The 18238-nt window shown below is 51.4% G+C and overlaps 1 protein-coding gene across 6 annotated transcripts in view; it reads left to right on the forward strand.

The window, feature by feature from the left end:
- SCUBE3 (signal peptide, CUB domain and EGF like domain containing 3) overlaps positions 1-18238 on the forward strand; it is a 99576-nt gene that overhangs the window by 45537 nt on the left and 35801 nt on the right. For 3 of the 6 annotated variants that reach the window (XM_075122120.1, XM_048826549.2, XM_048826545.2), the window contains exons 5-7: positions 2155-2280; positions 4972-5088; positions 13926-13973. In XM_075122120.1, coding sequence (XP_074978221.1) covers positions 2155-2280; positions 4972-5088; positions 13926-13973 — 291 coding nt within the window. The remainder of the gene's footprint in view (positions 1-2154; positions 2281-4971; positions 5089-13925; positions 13974-18238) is intronic. The other 3 variants (XM_048826546.2, XM_048826548.2, XM_048826547.2) reach the window with 3 other exon arrangements.

Below are 18238 nucleotides of genomic sequence, written 5' to 3' on the forward strand. Positions count from 1 at the left end.
GGTTGCTCTCGGCTTTCAGCACTAAGAGAGGCCAATGCACTGGCTTTCTGGCCAGATATAGGGTGTGTTAGGGTAAAATGTTCCTCCAGATGTTGCTTTCCCCTTGCATGTGTCCCTCTCATGGGCAGTAAGAATCTTGCTTTGGGCTAATTCACACCAGGGTCTCCAGTCGCTTTACAAAGGGGACAGGGGGCCAGCATCCCTCTCCGTTGTTTTCCAAATGGGGAAACTGAGTCATAGCAAAGGGAAATGACTCCCTCTAGGCATTTCAATGAGCCACTGGCAGAGCTGAGAATAGAACCCAGAAGTCCTGGCGCCAGCGCGTGTGGTCTGACTGCAGCCTTCCTCCGTGGGCTGCGGAATAAGCTGGGCTTCTGCCTCCAAGTTGCAGCCTTCCTAAGGCTAAGGCTTCCCTGGCAAAGTCTCCAGTTGGCGTTTGTGCCTGGGCATTACAGAATGACGCTTTGTGCCTTTGGAGTCTCACATGGGGCTGAAGGCTGCTCTTGTGCAGACCCTTCCAGGAGCCGAGGCACCGCGAGGGGAAGGCAGGCCAGGCTGCGCACCAAGGCCGCGGGTCAGGGGTGGCAGCTTGTGTGGAAGAGGCTGCCGCGTGCCGCCATCTGGCGGGGACGGCTCTGCAGGTGCAGAGTCGAGCCCTCTCCCACTCCCAGCTGCAGTGGCCTGTCAAGGAGAACAGCAAAGCGCGGAAGGGACCCATGCTGCTGCCGGCAGCAGAAATCTGAACCGTGGGACCTTGGAGGGTGCTTTGTGGCTTGGCCTGCAGGGAGCCGTTCCCCCGTGGCGTTCCGTGCCAAAGGAGGCTCCATGACAGGAGTGCGCTGTAGGTTGTGGGGAGGGGCTGTGGGCAGACAGGGTGCCATGCACATCCCACCCCTGGCCTGGGTTGGGAACTGCTGCCATCCCACATAACCTCCACCAGGGCTGAAGTCTGCCCCTGAATGCCTCCCTGGGGCTGGCTGTTGGCTCAGCACCGTGACCCCAAGTGCCTGCAGCTCCTCCCACTCCCTGGGGTGGCTGGAGCCGGGCTGGAGCCAACGTCAAGGCCCCACAGTAACCCCAACAGCTGCCCCATACAATGTGACAGGCCCGCCCCGCCCTGTGTATCCAGGGGGAAGCCTGGCTCCAGCTCCTGTTGATGGCAGGTGGCCGATACAGGGTGATGGATGCTGTCAGGCTGGGGACGGAGCTCTGGACACGGCCTCCATGCACCAGAGCAAAAGCCAAAGCAATCCAGGGTCGTGAGTCAGCAGCGCCCTGTTTAGTTTGCAGCCTGGATAGCCCAGACAGCAACGTCAGCAGCTAATGCTGCCTCTGGCATGTTGACAGCCCAGCCTCCTAGACCTGTCCAGCTCCTCTCAGGGAAACAGCCCCGGGCACCTTGGCACAACCTCTTGTTGCTGAAGCCACTGGGGAGCAGAGCAGGGGGACAGGGCAGAGCGGGGGAGGATAATTAGAGGGGGGCTTTGGATGGGCACTGGGTGGTGGCGAGTGGGCAGAGGGGAAGGACGTTGGGTGCAGAGGGGCACGGTGGGGATGTATGGTGGGGGCTGAGCGTGGGGAGGAGGTTGAGGGTGAGCAAAGCGGGAATGGAGGGGAAAAGGGCACTGAGGGTAGAGGGGGAGTGGGCATTGGGGCAGGAGGAAGAAGTGATGGTGGTGTGGTGGATGGAGGTGGGGAATGGGCATGCCAAGGATGAGTGGCCTGTGTGGGAGGGGGAAGGTGGGGCTGGTTTCAAACGTGGGGGAGGCATGTCTTGGCTGGATCTGTCCCAGGCTGGCAAGAGGGGTTTGAAGGGAGTCAAAGGTGTTTTGGGGTGAGGGTGGGGAGCATGTGGGGCGAGGAGGAGGTTATAGGCAGGCTTGTGTTAGCTGGCTATGTGGACAATTCTGTCCTCAGAGAACCCTAGGTAGGGCTGTGGGATACTTCCCCCAGGCACTCTAAGACAGCAGAGGTTTCAGAGCAGGCTGGGCTTGGCTCTAGGCTGTGCCCGAGAGACTGGTAATCTGGCCCCTCTGAGATAGTGACCATCTTGTATTCAGCCCCAGCCAGCATGAGAGAAACTCACCCTTCATCCTAGACCCCTAATGGCCCGAGCCCTGCAGGAGCTTTTATGTGTTTTCTTCTCTCTTTTAGAAGGAATGAACTGCATGAACAAGAACCACGGCTGCGCCCACATCTGCCGGGAGACCCCCAAGGGGGGCATTGCCTGCGAGTGCCGGCCAGGCTTCGAGCTCACCAAGAACCAGCGGGACTGCAAACGTAAGAGCCTGGTGCCTGGCTGCTCCTCTCCCCGCCTTTGCTGTGGCTTCAGCCTGGGGGATACCAGCCCAGCTTCGTGTCATGAGACCCACCTTTCTCGGGGAGCTTTGGGCCTTGACACAGCTCCATGGCCACCACCATTCCTTTATTAAGATAATATGTGTCTCTCCAGACTCCCACCCCCTGCTCTAGGCCACCCTCTCCACCTACCCAAGGAAATGAACCCAAGACCCGCTAGTGCCCAAACTTCCTGCATTAAGCGCTAGACTCAGGAGTCCTGACTCCATCTCCTCCTTCTCTGAGCACTAGACCACACTGCTCTCCCCAAGTCCAGGGACAAAGCCCCAAATCCTTGACTCCCAGTCACCCTGCGTTATGCTCTAGACCTCCCAGATCCAGGTAAAGAACCCAGGAGCCCTGACACCTGTTCCTTGCGCCCGCCCCGTCCCCTCTCTCTCTCCCCCCCCCCCCCCGGCTCTAACCGTTTAGACCACTTCACCTTCCACTGCTCTGCACTTTCCTCCCACCGTCTAGAAATAAAACCCAGGAATCCTGACTCCTAATAAAAGCTTAATAACACCCAATTGTCAAATGGGTTGATTTTCTGAGGTTTAAGGGCCGTGTTTCCAGCCAGTCTCCTTCACTGCTTTTGCAGCGTCTGTTGCAGATGTCTCTATCTGCCTGCCCAGCTTTCCAGTGGTTTGCGTGTGTCGTTGTGTCTGTGGGTGCGGGCTGCTGCCGGCGCAGGCTGAGGCAACCCCAGATAATGCAGAAGTAATTAAAATGGGGTCCCGACAGCTCAACATCCCACAGTGAGATCTTTACAAAATCCCGTAGCTCGTTCTCTTGCACAGACAGCGGGCCAGAGTCATCTCTGGTATAACGCTGGGTGGACTTTACTGCTCTTCCTGGGCTTACACCGGGGCCGAGCCTGCTGTCTGATCAGCTTTAGTCTTAAAGTAGAAGATTAGCGCACCAGAGAACCACAAGAATCATCTACCCGGGGACTCGGTGTTGTCAGCCCCTCTGATCTCAGGCCAGGAATTCACTGGTGCTGCCAAGATTTTAATTTTTTTTTAAATCTTTTATTTATTTGATTGTTGTTTTATTTTCTCTCGGCAGAAAGGATGAAATGGAGCTTGAATCCAGCAAACTGATTCTCGCTCTGGGATAAGTTAAAAGAGCAACTTGCCTCCTTAAGAACATTGGGTCAGATTTTCAAAGCACCTAAGTGACATAAGAGTCTTTGAAAATCCCACACATCCCTAATAAATTTTTTATTACTGAGTAAACATTACCACGCTGGACCAGATCAGTGGTCCTTCTAGCCCACTCTCTGACATTGACAAGTGGTAGATGCCTGTAAGAAAGAAGCAAGAAACCCCATGGTAGTGTCATTCTGCTAAGATTTCTGCAGGGAAAGTCAGAGACTTAGAAATGGCTTATGAGGATTTCTTTTAACCATTGTGGCTGAGACTTTCCCAGCTGCCTAGGGGATTGGGAATTGGGCAGCTAAATCTACTAGGTAGAATTACATCTCAGTTTAAAAATTTCTGTAAACCCTGGATTTTAAATCCTTTCATAAATTTTAAGTTTAAACCATCCAAGATCTCCCTGAGCAGTCTTGGAACTAAACCCTGTTGTTCTGTGTATTTGGGACTGTCCTATCAGTTCCTGTTCCTATAGAGTTGAAGGCCAAATGGGACCGTTGTGATCATCTAGTCTGACCTCTTACATAACACAGGCCAGAGAATCCCACCTGTTCCAAGCTAATAACTATAATTTTCATTTCTGCTACTTGGGTTTCCTTGGGATTTGCACTTGATACCTCCAGCACCATAGGCAGGAAGCCCACCACTAGGCCATGATGCCAGCTTACTACTTCCCCTTTGAATTGTGTAAGGTATTGTCCTCCAAGTAGCGATGAAATGGCAATGACTTTGTCACTACCAATTAGGGCCAAGATTTTCAAAACTTTAGCAATTTTGAGGGCCCAACTTGGGGCACTGATTTTCATGGGCGGGTGTTCAGCACTTTCTGACATTCAGGCCCCTTTAAAGTGTCTGAAGTCAGGCACCCAGAATCACTCGTCACTTCTGAAAATCTTGACCCTAGGCTGGATTTGAACTCACAACCTAGGGTGACAGGATCTAGATCTAACTAACTCTAGAGCCGCTCGTTCCTCTCACCTCACCTCGGCTCGTTTTCTCACGCGGCTCTCAGCCTTCCATCACTAGGACACCAGTTTAAACATGGCCCAGCTGGGTATTAACTGAAAGTCGCTACCATGGGATGGTGCGTTGGCCAGTGTGAATCGAGCTGGGGAGATGAGTTCCTAGTAGGCAAGTGTCCACATGACAAAAACTGCCAAGAAAGGCCAGAGACAGAAGGGACCTTAGGAATAGAACATCTCTCTCACATCCCTAGAGATGATCGAAATGGCTTGATCATCAGGTACTGGGTCAGTTGGACCAGTGCCCTGCTCAGGATGCCTGACTAAATGGATCATTTAGCCTAATTCAGTGTGGCATAAAGGGACCGTTTGGTGTGGCAATTCCAATCTCCAGACAGTCTGCATTCCCCTGCTCATGTGCAGTCCAGACCAAGTGCGTGGGATGATGATGTTTGGAACCTGCTCCCTGCTCTAGGCTGTTGCCGACTTCTTGACTGTGGGTTCTTTGCCCCCTGCAGTGACCTGTAACTATGGAAACGGAGGATGCCAACACACGTGTGACGATACAGACCAAGGGCCCAAGTGTGGCTGCCATGTGAAGTTTGTGCTGCACGCTGATGGGAAAACGTGCATAGGTAGGTGAGAACTGTAGCTTAGATCACACCTGTGTGTGTATGTGTTTGCGCTCTGGCTGGGCTGTGGATCTCAGCGGTCTTACACTAAGACTACTTGCTTACAAGGCTGCTGCCCCAGACTCCACTGAAGTTCATTGAATGCTCCCTCTCCTACCTGTAACACGCACCGGCCCGGGATCCAGAGCTGTATAGAGAGGGTCAATACTGCTGTGAAAGGTTTATTCTCTGATCTGGCTCTGTACAGCCAAACAGTTGGCTCTGGGTCCTATTGAAAGTACCAGCTCTTCAGGCTTCCAAGATATAGTGGAGTTTTTCCCCCCACAAGAAATCTAGGTATTCTAAAGAGCAGCACAAGTTTTCATTGTAGGGGGTGTGTGTGTGTGTGTGTGTGTGTGTGTGAGTGAGTGATCCAGCTGCACATCATAAGCCCTGTACTGCTGTCCGGTAATTGGAAAGTCTCCTTTAGTTCAAATGGACCAGCAATAATTGGTGGTTTAATAGAGCTGGACCAGAATTGGACTCAGTATGTTTGAGGATGTTTCTAAGTAATCTAGCAAGGGTGGGGAAGTCTTTTGTACAGGCTTAATTAATACATAGATCTATATATATATTACGTGACAGCATGTGTTGTAATTGCAGACAGCTGTATGGGGTACATATGCATTCATTCACGGGCTCTTGTGCACATGGTCATGTGGCTAGTTGCATGTGCATGCCCAATCCTGTTCTCACACTCGCACATTTTCGAGCAGACACATAGGAGAGTGCTCTGGGAAAAGAACGAGGGATCTGAAGCTTTGTTCTGGGCTAGCTGTTGTCTTCCCTTGTGTTGTTATCCTCTAGTCTTTGGGGAAGAATGATGGGGGAGTTAAGATTTGGATGTGAGTCTGTTCCCAGCAGGAACTTGGCACCATGAGGTCTCAGCCCACCAACAATTGTCTTGCAAAAATGAAAAAACAAAACCCAACAACCCCCAAAATCAGCTTTTTTTTCTCTGTGTGTTTTCAAATTGTAAAACATCAAACGGAGATAGAAGTTTTACTAGTTTCAGATGCTTGAGCAGCTTAACAGCTGATTTGATTTAAAAAAATGTTACATTTGGGAAGTGATTAAGTCCACAAATTGCTGTAAACATGTTAGCTCTTACTGCAAAATAAAAAAGGAATTAAAAGCAACTGAGAGATTTAGCTCTTCAAGCCCCTGCTGTGCAGACACAGAAAATGCCCTGCACACATTTCCATGAGGCAGCTTCATTCTACAAGCTCGCACCGGGAAAGCCCATCTCATCCCTCTCCTTGGCCTATGGGACTGTTCCATGTTTCACACACGCGATCTGTCCAGTCTAACTTTACACCTCCCAGGGAACAGGGCTCCCACTCCTGCCTTCTGGGAGATAATTCCCCACCCTCAGAGATCTTACTGCCAGGAAAACTTTCCTGATATTCAGACCCCAAGTTTTCCCTTCCTTAATTTCATCACATTATGCCTAATTCTACCCCCTTTTGCCTCCCTAAATAATCTCACTCCTTCCTTGGTGTTTACAGATATGTGTGTCCTGTTCCCCCTTAGACTTTAGTGAGCAAATCTCTATGTAGTATCAGGGAGTAGCTGTGTCAGTCTGTATCCACAAAAACAATAAGGAGTCCGATGGTACTTTAAAGACTAACAGATTTATTTGGGCATAAGCTTTTGTGGGTAAAAAACCCACTTCTTCAGATGCATAATCTGTGTATTTATTTCTATTCATCTCTCCCTCTTACCCCCCTGAACATCCGTGCTACTCTCCTGTGCACACCCTGCAGTTTGTCAGTATCTTTCTGGTACCAAGGTATTTACCCCCGGGTGCTCTTGCACGAGAGCCGTATAGATCCTGTTCTAACACCTCTTGACATCAGTGGCAAAGCAAGCTCCCATTAACTTCAGTGGGAACAGGATCGACCCCATGGGGAGGAATTAGTGCCTCCCTGCTCCGGGATGTGATGCCTCTACCTATGCAGCCCCAAGCTGCTTCAGGTGTCTTTTTGTGGCAATACTGCACTGCAAATGCCTGTCTAAATTATTGTCCACCATCACCCCTAGACATCTCCCTGCCCTGCTGCTTCTCCAGCCTCTCCTTCCCATTGTATATCTGTTTGGGAAGTTAGTGGGTATATAAGTGCTTGCATCTCCTCTGAGTTGAATCTCATTGTGTTCGTGGTGTTTTCTGATCACGTTTCCAGTCACTCTGACTCCCTTGGTATTTCTCTGTCCTCCTTGGTGTTTTCAGCTCCTCCGATATAGAATTATCTGTAAATGTAATGAATGGGCAGCTTAATCCTTGGTTCTGCGTCATTAACGAAGAGATTCAACTAGACCGGACCTAAGCTCTCTGAGACCGGGACTGTCTTTTCATTGTGTGTTTGTACAGTGCCTAGCATTATGGGCTCCTGGCACAGGACTAGGGCTCCTAGGCTCCACCACAATACAAATGATAAATAATAATGAATAACGCTTGTCTCTGGGGTACCTCCCCTTGCTTTGATGCTCTTGATTACCCTTGTTCCGCGGCCCTTCAGCCTCTTTTCGATCCTCCTGCCTTCCACTTTCCAATTACAGTTGTGTTACTCTAACCAAAAAAAAGTACAGTTGAGTGGCCAGATCTAGTCTTTATAAACAATTGCTGCTTATTGCTCAAGTTTTCATGATCTTCCAGGAGTTTAGTGATTTTCCCCCACCCTCCCTTATTGATTGAACTAGGAATAAAAATGAAACTAACAGGGCAGTCATGGCCAGGACCGCCCTCCTCGCCTTTCTTTGAAGTTCAGTACCATATTTGCATTTCTCCACCCTCATGGCAACGCCTCAGTTTCTCTCTCTCTCTCTCTCACACACACTCACACTCACACACACTCACACACACACACATATAATTGCCAGTGGTATGGTAAATTGGGTTGCAGATTCCCTTGAGAGAATCTTTCTTCTACAGACACCAATTTTTTTCTATGGTCTTAACAGGGGAAAAGATGAGGGGCCAGATTTTTCAAGGTTTTTTATTTAGGTGCTTAAAGATGCAGATTGCCTAGCAGAATTAGGTGCGTAACTGCCATTGACTTCAATTGCACTTAGTCGCCTAACCTGCTGAGAGCTTTGTCATTCCCACTCGGCCCCTATTTGCATCCTTAGGTGCTTCCATATCTCTGTAAATATGTTTGGTTTTTCCAAATATTCCCTTGCATTCTCTGTGCACAAGTCGGCAGGGCTCGTTCCATCCTCTGGCCTAACCATTCCTTCTGTGGCTGGGAAGTCTAGTGGTTAGAGTTGAGAACTGGGTGTGCTGGAAACCTGGGGTCCACTCCTAGCTCTGCCACTGACTCACTCGGTAACCTTAGGAAAGTCATTTCAGTGGTAGGTGCTTCTGTTTCCACACCAGTAAAATAGGGGTAATACCTACCTCCCAGGGCACCAGAGCCTCATGCTTTAATGTCTAGCTAGTGTTTTGAAATCCTTATCTGAGGCCTGTACAAGGCTTCAGGATAATGTTCTGATAAAGGATGCGGGTCAAGATTTTCAGAAGTGTCTAGGGATTTAGGACACACAGCTTGTGGGGCCTGATTTTTAGAGGGTCTCTGTACTCAGACATTTTAAGGTATCTTATCAAGTTGAGCCCCCAAATCAACAGTCACTTCCGAAAATCTTGGCCAAAGAATCCCCTTTCATATTTTCCCAGCCCCTTAGAAAACATTTTCCTGTGCGATTCAGGACATGTAGTTTATCTTCCCACTAACTCACCTCCATGCATGCAAGTAAATACAGCCACGAAGCATTTTAGTAGTAACACAGGCCACCCAAATCCTGACTAGCAGCTGATGCCCCACTCTGGACTCATCCCAGGGGGTCTGTTCACTGCATCCACCCTGCCGCTCCTTCCTCCCGCAGCCATGTGAGTTACGGACACAGCATCCTTTTCAAATGGGGCCAGCTTCCAGCATTGCCCGTCCCTTTGTCTGATGAGCCATGCTCTGCCCTTGGCTACACCTGGCTGTGCTGATCAGTGCGAGTGAGGGCAGGATCCAGCCCAGCACGGTTGGTAGCATCGGAGTGCATCTGAGTCCCCTAAACTGTGAACAGTGCGGGATTGTGCTGCCGTCTGTGACTAACAGGCAGCCAATCCCGCCTTCCCCGCAGGGATGCCCGGCCGACAGATTTATAGTCAGGCAGAAGCTTAGGTACCTGCTTGGATATTTATAACTGCTCTTTTTTGTTTTACGGCCGGGTCTCAGCAAACAGCTTCCCTTGCTCCCCCAGCACTCCCCCTTCCTTCTCCATTTCCTCTGAAATACTTCATCATTTCAAGGGGAATAAAGTTTCCAGGGAGGGCAGTGCAAACCTGCTCCCCCAGCCGAGTGCTTTGAAATAGAATGCGGTGCGTTTGAAGGGCCGCTGGGAGCAGGCTCCTCATGCAGGTCTCCTTCAGCTCACACCAGCCAGCAGGAAGCGGGGTGGCTTCATTTGAATGACAGTTTCATTAGGCCGCGGCCGGTGTTTTTCATTTTTCTGCTTTTTATTGCTGCTTTTAAAAATGCAGATAATGAATAACATGCGTCCTAGCGGAGCAGGGGCCAGCCCTCATGACTCCCACCCTGGCTCCAGGATCGGGGGAGGGGAGGCCGATGACCTTATGTATTTGTTTATTCTCTAAAGCAGCCTTTTCAACAGCCCCCAAACCCGCCCCGCCCTGTTGATTAAAGTGCTCTGCAGCGGGTCAGGTCAGCCTCGCATGATGGGAGGGGTTCTTTCCCTCCGCCCTTAGAGACGCCAGAGGAAAGCAGCAGGCCTGCAGTTGTGTGCTCAGCTCTGGACTTGAGGCTTTGTGGTTCCATATGGAGAAAACATGTCTGGGAGATGCACTGTCACTTGTGGAGGTGTCAGTCACCCTGCAAAAGTGCTCCCCCGAGGCGTGGCTTGTGCTCCCCAGAAATGGCAACACTGCTTTATAGCACGCTCCCAGACGGCCCAGCGCTGCCCCTGATCGCAATATGGCCCGCTCCCCAGACGGCCCAGCGCTGCCCCTGATCGCAATATGGCCCGCTCCCCAGACGCCCCAGCGCTGCCCCTGATCGCAATATGGCCCGCTCCCCAGACGGCCCAGCGCTGCCCCTGATCGCAATATGGCCCGCTCCCCAGACGGCCCAGCGCTGCCCCTGATCGCAATATGGCCCGCTCCCCAGACGGCCCAGCGCTGCCCCTGATCGCAATATGGCCCGCTCCCCAGACGCCCCAGCGCTGCCCCTGATCGCAATATGCCCACTCCCCAGACGGCCCAGCACTGCCCCTGAGCGCAATATGGCCCGCTCCCCAGACGCCCCAGCGCTGCCCCTGATCGCAATATGCCCGCTCCCCAGACGCCCCAGCGCTGCCCCTGATCGCAATATGCCCGCTCCCCAGACGCCCCAGCGCTGCCCCGATCGCAATATGCCCGCTCCCCAGACGGCCCAGCGCTGCCCCTGATCGCAATATGCCCGCTCCCCAGACGCCCCAGCGCTGCCCCTGATCGCAATATGCCCGCTCCCCAGACGCCCCAGCGCTGCCCCTGATCGCAATATGGCCCGCTCCCCAGACGGCCCAGCGCTGCCCCTGATCGCAATATGGCCCGCTCCCCAGACGGCCCAGCGCTGCCCCTGATCGCAATATGGCCCGCTCCCCAGACGCCCAGCGCTGCCCCTGATCGCAATATGGCCCGCCCCCCAGACGCCCCAGCGCTGCCCCTGATCGCAATATGCCCGCTCCCCAGACGCCCCAGCGCTGCCCCTGATCGCAATATGGCCCGCTCCCCAGATGCCCAGCGCTGCCCCTGATCGCAATATGCCCGCTCCCCAGACGGCCCAGCACTGCCCCTGAGCGCAATATGGCCCGTTCCCCAGACGCCCCAGCGCTGCCCCTGATCGCAATATGCCCGCTCCCCAGACGCCCCAGCGCTGCCCCTGATCGCAATATGCCCGCTCCCCAGACGCCCCAGCGCTGCCCCTGATCGCAATATGGCCCGCTCCCCAGACGTCCCAGCGCTGCCCCTGATCGCAATATGCCCGCTCCCCAGACGCCCCAGCGCTGCCCCTGATCGCAATATGCCCACTCCCCAGACGCCTGATCCCCTGCAGCTGGACTCCCCTATCCTGCCTCGTATCCCGCTCATTCTGTTGGCCAGAATGGGGCGAGCATATTACAGGCAGGTCTGCCTCCCTTAGAGGGCCTGTCTTTTCTCCAGTGCTCCAGTCTGTTCCCCCCTTTAGCCCAGCATGAGGAGTGCAGACCTGTGCCCAAGGTAGATATATGGCGTTTGCATCAGTGCAATTGGCTTGAGCAGCTGTAAGATGTTACACGGTGTTCTAATGTGGGAAGGAGCATGGGGGGCTGGGGCAGCCGTTCCTGGTGCATCTACAAGATGTCTTCTGCTCCCTGGTGGACGCCCCCACAGTCACAAGAGACTGACCGTGCAGGAGACACTCCCTCTTTGTTGCTGCAGAGCAAGGGAATTAAACCCCCTGCCCAGGTGTCCTGGGGGCATCTATCCTTCCCAACCCCTGGTTTGTCCAGCCATGGACATTTGAGGCAAATCCTGGTGGCAGAGTAAGGTCCCAGGTGCCCGTTAGGATTTGCCCTGTACTGAGCGCTGCAGAGAGCCGAGGACCTGATGCGTCTGGGAGTAGATCGCACTCCTCTCTCTTTTCCTTCTCACCTTCCTCCTCTCTTCGGCTCCGTCCTGGCCCCTCCACTCAGTCTGGCCTACCTCTGGAGTTTGTTTCTCATTAAGCCCTTTGCTCAGACACTCTGATTGTCTCTTGTCGCCTCGCCATCCCTGGGGGATAATCAGTTCCACATGGGCTGTGCACATATGGGGGAAGCACTGCCCAAACGCTCGCCTTCCCTGTGCTGCCTGGTTCCTGGTCCTTGGGTCAGGCCCATCTGCTTGGCTTTTCCTCTGTGGAGGGGTGAGGAATTGGCTCGGGCGGCCCTCAGGAGGCCCAGCGTGTGAAGAAATGACTCCCCCAACTCCTTCTGGCCTGCTACGGTGGATCCGTCTTACTAGGCAGGGATCCACACAGCCATATGGTACCCATGGGGGAAGCAAAGCCAAAGCCTGACTCAGGCTCAATCCTGACCCTAGTGAAGGCGAAGGCCCTGGGACCTCTGCCATCAATTTTAATGAGAGCAGCGGTTGGTGCTTTATTCCTCAGCCCCCAGGCTCCCCCGGGTGCAGACTGCTCCAGACCTCACTGCCGGTGCTGCCTAGACCTGGTCCATTGTGGCGCCCACCCACCCCCGGCTTGCCAGGCCTCGGCCTTCCCCAAGCAACCCCACCAGCACGTGTGTGTCATGCGCTTACCCCAGAGCCCTCTGCATTGGGCCCTGGCCTCCCTGGAACCCCCTGTACCAAGCCTCAACCTCCCTGGAGCTGCCCGTCTCACGTCCCCTCTCCCTGCCCCAGGCAGCAGCGTACTGCCTGCTCCTGAAACCTCTCCTCTAGGACCTCTCTTCCTCATACTTATCTTCGCCTTCTGTGACATGTCTGCCCCTCCCTGAGCCCCCTGCAGCCTGGCTCAGTGGGGCTGTGTCCCCCTTCCCTTTGTCTCCCAGGATCTGCTCCAGCCCCTGTCAGGCTGGTTGGGTTCATTCCAAGGGTGCTTTCCATGGGATTGTCCCGGGGGGATATTTGCTATGCAGATTATGACAGAATACAGCTCCAGGCCCTGCTACTGACTTGAAGCTGGTGACACAAGGCCAGATTCCCAGGTGATGGGCAGTTACGCATCAGTAGGTGGGCACTGGGGGTCTAAATTTCTTACTGGTGAAGGAGCAGAAGAAGGTATATGTTAAAGTGTGCTCAGAGTTACTTGGGCTTACTCCTCCTTACACCTCCCTCCTGCTTGCGTTTCCTGTCACACTCTTCTTTTGCACCCACGGGGCCTGATTCTTCTCTCTCACCACTTTTACACCAGTGTCACACCTCATTTACATCAGGGTGAGTGAGTGTCACACCTCATTTACATCGGGGTGAGTGAGGGCAGAATCGGGCCCTTGGGGTGTCCATAACACCGACTGCCTTAGCCCTTGCCTTAGCAGGAAAGCTGCACTTAAATGGATTGAAAACTGATCTAGTTAAACAAGTGCGACCGACCTAACAAAGACCCACTTTAAGCCCATTTAACCCTTGCTTAAATTGGTTTAGTTTGGTATATTACTGGATTAAGCTAAACTGATTTAAGTGCCTCTCCATTAGGAGGTCTGCACTAGTTTAACTACATGGATTTTTAAATCAGACCAGTGCACCTTTTCTCATACAGACAAGACCATATGGACTCAGATCCTCTTCATTGCCCTTACACTCAGTCAGACTCCCTTGCATCCATCACACACGCCTGCTGTAGCTCGCAACCTCTTACACATCCCCCTAGATTTGATCCTGTTGTGTGAGCGACACTCTGCTGCCCAGATAGCGAAGAGCTAGACACCAAACGAGGAGACACGTTAAATACTAACCAACTAATGCTACTTCTCTTTGCACCCCTCGGTCTTTCATCCCCTCGCCTCCAGCCTGTAGCATGAGAATCCTGCCTCTTTGCGTCAGAGGACATGGGAGGGGACTGCCCCAGCAGTCTGCTATGTGTTGTGATGGACCTGGTGACGGAGTGGATTGATGATACAAGCTCAGGCCTCTGTGCCAGGCTCATTGGGGTGGGGGAAAGGGAGGAAATCTTTGCAAATCTGAGAGGCAGAGAATGAGAAATAATTGAAATTTTAAAAAGGCAGGCTTCTTGCTGGACACTGTTTCTAAATCACTTTTTTATAATGTTAAACAGGGGAGAGGCACCTCCAGCAACACGTTACCCCCCAGACGTTTTCTAATGGTAAATATTTTTGTTCTCTCTCTATCTCTTCGAGGAGTTCTAACCGTAGATGCATCTTGTCTTGGGATAATAACCGGGCATGGGGCCTGAGCCGTCCACCTAACTTGCATGCCACACTTCCCGCCCTAGCGCATGTGGCTGAGGGGTCATTCATGATGTGCTTTCCACCTCTGATGCTTACTAACCTCCCCCGCCATTGCTACTTCTAAATCCGCTGCAGCAAGGCCAGCCTGGGATCCAGCCGTGAGTTGTCTCTGCTATTGGAGAAAAAGAGAGAGAGACAGGGCCATCCGACGAGGAGCAGAGCTTGTGTGGGATGTGGGGCTCTGATTAGCTGCCAGCTTTGCTTGTGCTTATGGCCAGTCCTGCTGTCAGAAGATGTAACTGGCTTTCAAACTGAGGATTAGTGTCTGTAGGAGGGGCACTCAAACTTTGCCCATCTCAGCAACATAAGGTCCTCTCTTCAATTTCCATGTAATGGAGCAGATCATGGTTTCTCTTGTCTCTTAGTGCAGAGGTGCAGTTACCAGTCCCAGCATGCAGCGTGCCTAGCTGTCCTGGTCAAAATGGAGCGTTGCATTGTGGGAAGTGTGGTCCCCAAAGACTGTACCACTGTGTCAAAGACTGAAGTGGCTGCAGGTAGCATTTTCACATTTTTGAGGCCCCCTGTTCAAAATAGATGTGGGCAAAATTTTTCACTCTAGTAGTTTGTTTGCCCAAAAATGAAGTTTCAGGGCAACTTTAAACGATTTGCCAATTCAGGTCGAATTCGGCAAATAGTTTTGGTTGAATAAAAAGAAAATGAAAAACAAAAAGTGAGAAAAAGTCAAAATGGCATTTGAGACTTTCAAAATTAAACTTTCTGACTTTTCGTTTTGAAATGATGTTGCGTTGAGAAATCGAGCTAGGTTTTGGTTTTTAAATTAAAAAGGTAATAAACACAAAGCAAACAAAAAAATTTGTTTGGGGTCAAAAGAGACATTTTGTTTGACCCCAAACAATTTATTTTTCATACTGGTGTTTTGTTTTGGTGAGTACAACTGGAAAATGTCAGTTTCCACCCAAAGTGAACGTTTCTTTTCTGATTTATTTTTCCTGATATTTTATTTTTTGACTACCAATCTGGAAACCCAGTGATTCCCTCCGTTCTAGTTCTAATCCCCACTGTAGGCCTGCCCCAGCCAGTGGGCAAGTGGTGGACTCCAGCGTGGCTCTGATGTAAGAGTGGAAGGGCGATAGAGTGATCTTGTAGTTAACTGAGATGCCAGGTACCCCCATTATGAGGGTCCCAGCCCAGAGAAGAAAGGAGCTTGCCTCATATGGAAGGTCAGTGCCAGGACTAAAATCCAAGTCTCCAGCTTTCTAGGCAATGATGTAACTTAAGCTGAAGGGTCAGCGGTAGCTAGCTACCGCTGATCCTTCTAATCTAGTTCTAGGCGATTAGAACTAGAGCAGAGGGAATAATTGGTTTTCCAGAGTCTCTATTACTTTTGCCCACGATGCTGTTTTGCTGGACCACCTGTGAGCTTGGATGTTAGTCAGGGAGAGTGGTGCTGAGAGTCTGTCTGGAAAGAGCTTTCTCCGAAACTGCTTTCCCCTCCGCAGTGGGAATTTGGGGAGTGGCTGGTGTCCGTTTGGGGCAACCAATTTACAAATAGGACTTCGCAGGAAGGAAGGAAACACAAAGCCCCTGGGGTCTCTCCCAGAGACAGCATACTGGGTAGCTTCTGCAGTGGGTGAGGGTCCCTTCTGCATTGTCGTTGGTGATAGATTCCAAAGGGTCTAGCTGTCTGGAGGACAGGGCCAGATGTCTTTTCCCCCTTTGTTTGCTGAAAGGGGATAGTGCATCAGTGATGGCCAGTGCCCTCTCCTCTTACAAACAGGGAGTTCCTCTAACTTGGCGCAGCTTTGATCCCTGTCCAGATGTTAACTGGAAGCCCGGGGCACCTGTTCTGTCCTATATTTCACTCTCCACTTGGTAAATGATAATGCTCTTCTCTATGTTGATTGGCCTTTGCTTCTGGTTTGGACTCTGGGGAACATTCGAGCTATGTGCACTCCCTGTGGAACACTCTTCTTCCCCCAGTCTCTGCTTCCTGGGCCACTGAGACCGGGCACTGCAGGATATCCTCTTCCCATCATCCCCTTCCCATGCTTTCTCTCTCTCTCCCCTTACAACCGGGAAGACGCATTTATTGCAGTGAATTGTTGAGTTGTCAATGTCCAAACCTCCCAGTGTCTGTAAAATGAGTTTCTTTCCAATCACAAAAGAGCTGCTTGGCCCAGGATCGAGCGGATAAAAGTTCCCCTAACAGTTTGCCCACACTAAGTGTTTGCTATGACACAAGCATCACAAATGTGACTAACAGTCGCCAGGATTCAGTGCATTAACCATCATTGCACTAGCCTCCGCTGACCCACCACAGGCTCTGTGAAATAAAGCCAAAGCTCCGATTTTTTTCCAGCCAGCCCCCTGAATTTCCCGCACACAACCATTGTTTTGCTTGTGCAAACTGGTGCTCGTACACACAGTGTTTTCACACATGCAGTCTCCCTGTCCGCTTGTGCACCAAAGCACAGGTTTGAAGCGTGCAAACCTAGGCAGGTGTGCAAATACTGTGGATACAGTAGAGGTGGCTGTTTGAAAATGTGTCTGTGTGTGTCAGACAAGCCCTTGAAGCTAAGGAAACAGCTCCCCAGACATAGGCACAAGGGGAAACACAACGTTATGGCGACTTCTCATTGGGTTTGGCAGCTTTAATTGGCCCTTCAGAATTTTTGCATAGGATACTTTGCACTTAGCGCCTTTCGTCTGAAGATCTCAAAGCACATTACAAAGGTATATAGTAGCCCCACTTTACAGGTGGAGAAACCGAGGCACATTATAGATGAACTGACTTGCCCAAGGCTAGAACCCAGGAATCCCCAGGCCTTATTTTCTGAGGTGCTCAGCACCAGTAGAACACAGTGACTTCAATGGGAGTTGCGGGTGCTCAGCACCTCTGAAAATCACGTCCTTCCCTTATTCTGAGCACTAGAGAACACTGCCTGCTGGCCTTTAAAAGCATGTGCCAGGGTCTTGATGGTTTTCTCATGAAGATTTGTTGTTAATTTTGTGGGTTGTAATTTTGGCATAACAGTTGCAGTTACGCAAACTGCCGTGATGAAGATTTGTCCTCGGAGGGATGTGATTAGAACTGCAAATGCTGCTTTTGAGGGGAGGCTCTGCAGAGCATTACCCCAGTTTTTTGACCACCCTGCATTGCATCACACATTCCCCTGCATCCCAGTGATCTGCCTTTCCTCCCAGGCAGGCTTAAATAGGCCTGTCCGTAAAGCCCATCAGCTCAGCACTGCCCTTAGATCACCCAGAAAGATCCTTGTGCTGTGAGGCAAAGGACTTTCTCTTGCTGTGGAACCTGCTGCGTCCACAGCACCTCCTGGCTTGGGAGCCAGGGCAGCACCCTAACCTGATCCGGCATTTAGAAGTTTTCAGTAAGGGGGTTATCGCCTTAGACATGCTGATTAATCGCTCTCTGCAGTTACTGTATCTCAGCAGTACAGCGATAGCAATTGGTTCAGATTAGCTGACAGCTGATTGGATGAAAGTCGCAGGATTAAATCCTTCAGCGTCTGGTTTCAAGCCAGGTAAACAGTCAGTTCATCTTGACTGGCCAAGGGCTTTTCTACACTGGTACAGACTCATAGTATGGACAGGGCAAGCAGCCATAATAATAACAACACATGGCTCTTATTTAGCTCTTTTCATCCACAAATCTCATAGCGCTTTAGAAAGGAGGTCAGTATTCTTATTCCCATTTTACTGATAGGGAAACTGAGGCACGGGGAGGGTAAAAGACTTGTCCAAGGTTGCACAGCAGAGAAACTGGAAATAGAACCAGGTCCCCTGAAGTCTAGTCCAGTGCACTCTCTACTAGGCTACGCTACCTCTCTGTAGGATGCACTTGTACAAAGTGTGGCTTATTCCAATTTCAAGCAGAGCAAACCTCCATCAGTGCAAATAGCATCTTTGCCTATCTGCACGGAGGGTTTGCACTGGTGCATCTAGTCTCTTCTGGCTGGAATCATCTGCATAGACGTGGCCAGACCTAACCTCCTTTCTTGCCCGTTCTTCCTTTTAAGGTTTTTCGAGAATTGTTTTGTTCCTCCTTGGATGCTTTCCTTTGGCAGAGCACAGCTACTTCTCTCTTAGCTGCTGGGCCCAGCTCCGCGGTATTTTAATTGTGGTTGATTTCACTTTTGTA

The sequence above is a fragment of the Caretta caretta genome, chromosome 21 (assembly GCF_965140235.1).
Source record: "Caretta caretta isolate rCarCar2 chromosome 21, rCarCar1.hap1, whole genome shotgun sequence".
In the NCBI taxonomy this organism is placed as follows: domain Eukaryota; kingdom Metazoa; phylum Chordata; order Testudines; family Cheloniidae; genus Caretta; species Caretta caretta.